The 5,338-nt window shown below is 40.5% G+C and overlaps 1 protein-coding gene across 1 annotated transcript in view; it reads left to right on the forward strand.

The window, feature by feature from the left end:
• Window positions 1–1,717: 1,717 nt before the first annotated feature.
• Window positions 1,718–5,338, forward strand: part of LOC110287744 (dynein heavy chain 7, axonemal-like) — a gene marked incomplete at its 3' end in the record, with an annotated part of 8,403 nt that continues 4,782 nt past the window's right edge. The window contains exons 1-2 of the mRNA XM_021154287.1: window positions 1,718–1,801; window positions 3,959–4,171. Of these exons, the coding sequence (XP_021009946.1) occupies window positions 1,718–1,801; window positions 3,959–4,171 (297 nt within the window). The remainder of the gene's footprint in view (window positions 1,802–3,958; window positions 4,172–5,338) is intronic.

Here is a 5,338-nt window from a genome sequence, read left to right on the forward strand (position 1 = left end):
GAATTCTTTAAAAGAAAAAGGGAAAGGAAGGAAGGGAGAAAGGGAAGGAGGAAGGGAGGGAGGGAGAGAGGGAGAGAGGGAGGGAGGGAGGGAGGGAGGAAGGAAGGAAGGAAGGAAGGAAGGAAGGAAGGAAGGAAGGAAGGAAGGAAGGAAGGAAGGAAGGCAAGCGTTGGCCCCAGAAATGGTTATTATCCTCACTATTATCCCTGAATCCTCTCCACCCACACCTAACCCTCCACCTTGACTGCTCTTTTGGTTTCTGTTGACTCTGCACTGTCCCATTGACATGCCATCTTCCCAGCCCTCTTCACTTTTGGCCGAGCTGTTGTGACAGCTCCCTTGGCACAGATGTTTCCTGCTCTGGATACTACTGTTGCAATACTACCAATGTCTTCTATCAAAAGAACTCCTACCGTGTAATTCTAGATGTAAAAGCTACTGGGGATCTAGAGAGGTGGCTTAGGGGTGAAGAAAGCATCCTGTTCTTGCAGAGACCAGAGTTTGCTTCCTGGCACTCTCACTGAGAGCTCATAAGCAGTGTGCTATAGCTCCAGGAGACCCAGGGCTTTCTTCTGGAGTCAGCAAGCACATGCATTCACATCTGCATCAACTCAGATACAGGTATACACATACATATAATTAAGGCATAAAAACAAACCTTTAAGACTACTAAGGCTCTTTTTTTTTTTTTTTTTTTTTGGTCCACAAAATAAAGTGTTAAGAGCTAATGCTTGTATACTGTTGTTCCTTGTTTATCACAGAGGCCTATGTATGTTTCACAGTGATCTTTGAGCCTCTGCATGCCCCATGCCGTTCTACATACTGTTTTCTCTCTCTGAAGTGCTCACCTTAGCAATGACTTTCCTCCCTGACAAATGAATCCAGTGTTTGAACAAAGAACCACTGAGCATACAAACAGTACAGAAATGGACATAGGCTATGTTCTGGGCTGGGCATTTGTCTGAAGGTTCTGTGGAGACTCCCCTCCTGGGTCTCTCTTCTTCCTGGATTACTGGAGGCCAGCTCCACACCAACTTCCAAGTTGGTGAGCTCTCAGTCTGCCTGGAGTGGTTGGCTGGCTGGCTGGCTGCTTCTTTTATCATGTGCATTTCCAACATCCTCTTCTCAGCAAGCTCTGGGCATTGAGCCTGGGACCAGAGGCCACTTCTGTTTTCTCAAATGCAGAGAGCCCTCCCAACTGTTCATTGTACTTGGGGATAGTATGGGGAATTTAGGGCTCATCTCTGACCAGCTGCTCCCATCAAAGAGAGTATTTGCACACATCCCCTCTTCCTAACTCCAAATAGTTCATGATAAGAAGGTTTCAAGGTTATTACACTTCTTTTGTAAATTTGGCACACTCTATAGCTTACACATATTTTGATAACTGATAAGCATTATTTTGTGTGGAAAGAATCCCCCTTTTAACATTTGGTCATGTCTGGATAAAACCTCAAATTTCTTGATCACATCTCTACTTCAGAGGAGCTATATTTTAGATGGGAACCACTCCAAAGAATTGTTACTCAAGATTGTTTCAGAATAGTTTTTAAAATGGGCATATTCCAGATCTATTGGCATTACACAGGAATAGCTTGACACATACACAGTTTCCAGAGAGAGTGTAGTATGAAATTCTCTTGCAGCATCTGAGGAAGAAAGGAAAGTAGACTGTTACACTCAACTAGCATCAAGCTCATTCCTTGAATATGACAACATGTTAATGGCAATGTCTTTCCAGATCCTTGGAAATAGTAGAGAAAAAATATTGCTTGAATGTGGGAACAGGAACAAGAATGCGGTGAGAGGTGATGGAGTCTCGTGAAGAATCCCAGGAATCAGACTCTAGGACCAGCATCAGAGTGCAGATCTGAGTTTATTGTGCAATGCATAAGCTTATCTACAGTGTTGTGTCAATCCCCAGCCCCTAAATCCTCCACCAATCCTTACTTGCCACAAAGTCACCATGCTCCAAAGGAAAGCCCCTTCTGATGAGGTAACTCAGAAGAAGTAGGGGGAACATAGTCACCTCTTAGGACTTCCGTCAAGACAGGCAGTGGGGTGGGCGTGGGGCCTGGGGAGGGCTCAGCCACCACTCTGGCCTCAGTTTCTTTTTGCTGTCTCACTAGTTCCTGGAGCCAATTTCAATCTAATGCTATGTATGGCAGATTAGGATTCTTTGAAGAGTCACAGAAGCCTGTGGCACCTTTCTTTTTATCCACTTTTTCCGTCACAAGGTTGACTTGCACATCCCAACACTTGCGGGTTTCCTTGTTTTCAGTTGCATCGATATGCAGGCCTTTGGATCAAACTGCAGAAGGTACAGTTCTTCATACAGCACCCTTCTACAAATGGAGTTGACCCTGTAGAAACTTATCTCATGTATTTCTGCTGAAATAAACACAGAGGATTGCACTCACATTCACAGTGACTACATATGGTAAAACACTCACACTGATGTGTTACTAAGATCTTTGCCTCTCACCTCTGCCCTATTTCTCTTTCTGGTACTGAAAAAGACCTGCTACCAGTTAAGTTAGAATCCAATTTACTTTTGTTTCAAAAGCATTGAGTTATCCTCCGACTTACTGCAATGCTCAGAAACATACTGGTACTCGAAAATCGTGTGTGTGTGTGTGTGTGTGTGTGTGCGCATGCACTAGTATGGGTGCTGGAATACCACAGCATGTGTATAGTAGAAGTGAGAGAACAACTTCTTATAGTTAATTCTCTTCTTCTATTATGGGTTCTGTGACAGAAGCTCTGGTGATAGGCTTATATAACAGGAATCTTTACCTACTGAGAAATCTTATTGGCCTATAAAAAATACTTCATTTTGGACAATTTTGATGTCAACTGTTGTCTTTAGAAAAAGATTTCTAATAAGCAGAACACCACAGTGATATGGTTTGGTAACTCCTTTCCGTGTTCTGTTGGCCCTTCTGTATAAGTATGTTTACAGTGTTCCAGAGCCGAGTTATGGCAAGTGTGAGAAAGGGAGATAGGAATCTGGGAAGCACATGGAAGGTGGGAGTTCAGCCTGCCACATAAGGCATTAGAAATTAGCTACTACTACGTTGTACTGTTGTCGAACAAGACCGCATAACTCATAACCAGACAGAAGCTTCTGACTAAATTGTGAATTCAGTCTCTCTCTCTCTCTCTCATGAATTAAAAAAGTAGCAGAATTATATCTATGTTCATGTGTGTGCAAGGAGCAATGTTTTAATACAAAACATATTAAAGTGAACCCTAATGCACACTAATATTCTAAACATAAATATCATATTTATTCTTTAAAAATCTATTTAATATTATATTTGGTTACCATCACATTACATTTAGTTGTTTTATAACATTTATAATTGTATTATTATAAATGATCTTTATAGCTTGCTAAATTGTTGTTTAATAGTGACCATTTTGGTTTTTTAGTGTTCTTTCTGTTTGCAGAAGGACTAGTCATGTTTCTACAGACTCAAAAGATTCTGAGAATCTCAAAATATTTCCTTTACTTAACACAGTCTTGTCATTGGGAGGGCAGATTCCCCCCAGGTTATAAGTTAATTGGATCCTGCGAGTGCCTGACTGAAACCAGGCTCCCAACAGCAGGGTCTTTATCACTATCCTGGGTGAGAGGCCCAATTTGCTTGCATCCTGGCTGGCTGGTGTACACATGTTGCTTTCCAGAAACAGCTGTGAAAAACTGATTCTGGACATTTAGAAAGAACAGCTAACCTAAAGCTAGTGATGTGTTTATTACATATGCCTTAATGGAAAACCAAGTTTAATTCCTTTATCTATATGATGTGCATATTGTAACTAGTGTATATTAAATAGCAAACATTATGGTAGGTATGAGATTACTGTAGAAAAGCAATTAAAACCATAGTGCTTGATGAAACAAGAGCAAGATTGCCTTTCTACACCATCTAACTATCTCCTTTGTACACCGCAGGCTCTGTTCCGGACAGTGGCCATGATGGTGCCTGACTACGCCATGATTGCCGAGATNGTGCTGTACTCTTGTGGCTTTGTCACTGCTCGGCCACTGTCCATAAAGATTGTGGCGACATACCGCTTGTGCTCAGAGCAACTGTCCTCCCAGCATCACTATGACTATGGGATGCGAGCTGTGAAGTCTGTGCTCACAGCTGCTGGCAATCTGAAGGTAGAACTGAGAGCTGTGACTCACTTCATTTCTATTCTTAAATCTCAGGAGCAAGTGTGTTCATAAGAGTTCCAGCATCTGGTGCATTCATCAACTAGCTGAAAAAAATCCTTTGCTGACAATGAAAATAAAATGTTATAATCTTTGTAAGACAGGATACAGGTAATGCTTAGTGTTTGCATTTAAATATATGAAGTTAGGTAAAGTTGAAGAACACAGTCACATACTTTCAATAAATCTTTTGAAGGCTTTCTATTTATATAATATGCAGCACTTTGTGGGTAATAATGAAATTAATACATAGAAACCCCTGAACATCATCACTATGTCTTACAGAAACTTTTATTCTCCTACTGTATTTGTCATCCCCGAGGCTCACTGCCTCAGTCTGCCACTCAATAGGTAACACTTTCAACCGTGGGTGCTTCCTTCTACACACTAACTTTGTCTTCATTGTTTGGGATTAAAAGTATGTGCTAAAGCTCTCCACACACACCACAACTAGAAACAGTTTTTTTTTTTTCATTAAAAACAATCTCAGGGTTCACAATGCAATCAAATATCCTGCAACACTTATGTAATTGACAGTTGTGGTCATGTGTGGCCTAGTGGTAATAGTGATCAGATGTTTGCATTTTAAAATCATAACTAAATACATGAAAACAATAGATAATTCAGGACATGGCTGAATTCTCTCTGGAAGTAGAACCATAAAATAGAGCTATATATTAGTTATTTATGAAGGCAAGATAAGTTATTGTTAAGAGCAAGCTCCAGAAATGTGACCTTGGAGTTTATGAAATGCTCACATTGACAATTTGTAGAAGATATAGATTTTAAAATACATCTGATAAACAATGGTTTGCATTTTTATCCTCTATCATAACACTGTTAAGAACTCTGATATATGGTAGATATATTCTATTTCATATTAGCCTAACATAACTTCAACCCCCACCCCTCTTTTTTGCAATAAACACAAGTGCCTAGAAGCAACAATTTATTCTACCCTGGCATGTCAGGATTACTTTGTGGCCAGATAATGGGAGAGATAATACATTGTCCTGGTGCAAATCAGTGCTGGAATCTTGACTGGAATTGAGCTATAAAAGTTAGGCTGCAAATGAATCCTGAAAATGAATTCTATCACTCTTTGTTACAAGCTAA

Source organism: Mus caroli, unplaced genomic scaffold, assembly GCF_900094665.2.
Source record: "Mus caroli unplaced genomic scaffold, CAROLI_EIJ_v1.1 scaffold_21249_1, whole genome shotgun sequence".
NCBI classification, from domain to species: domain Eukaryota; kingdom Metazoa; phylum Chordata; class Mammalia; order Rodentia; family Muridae; genus Mus; species Mus caroli.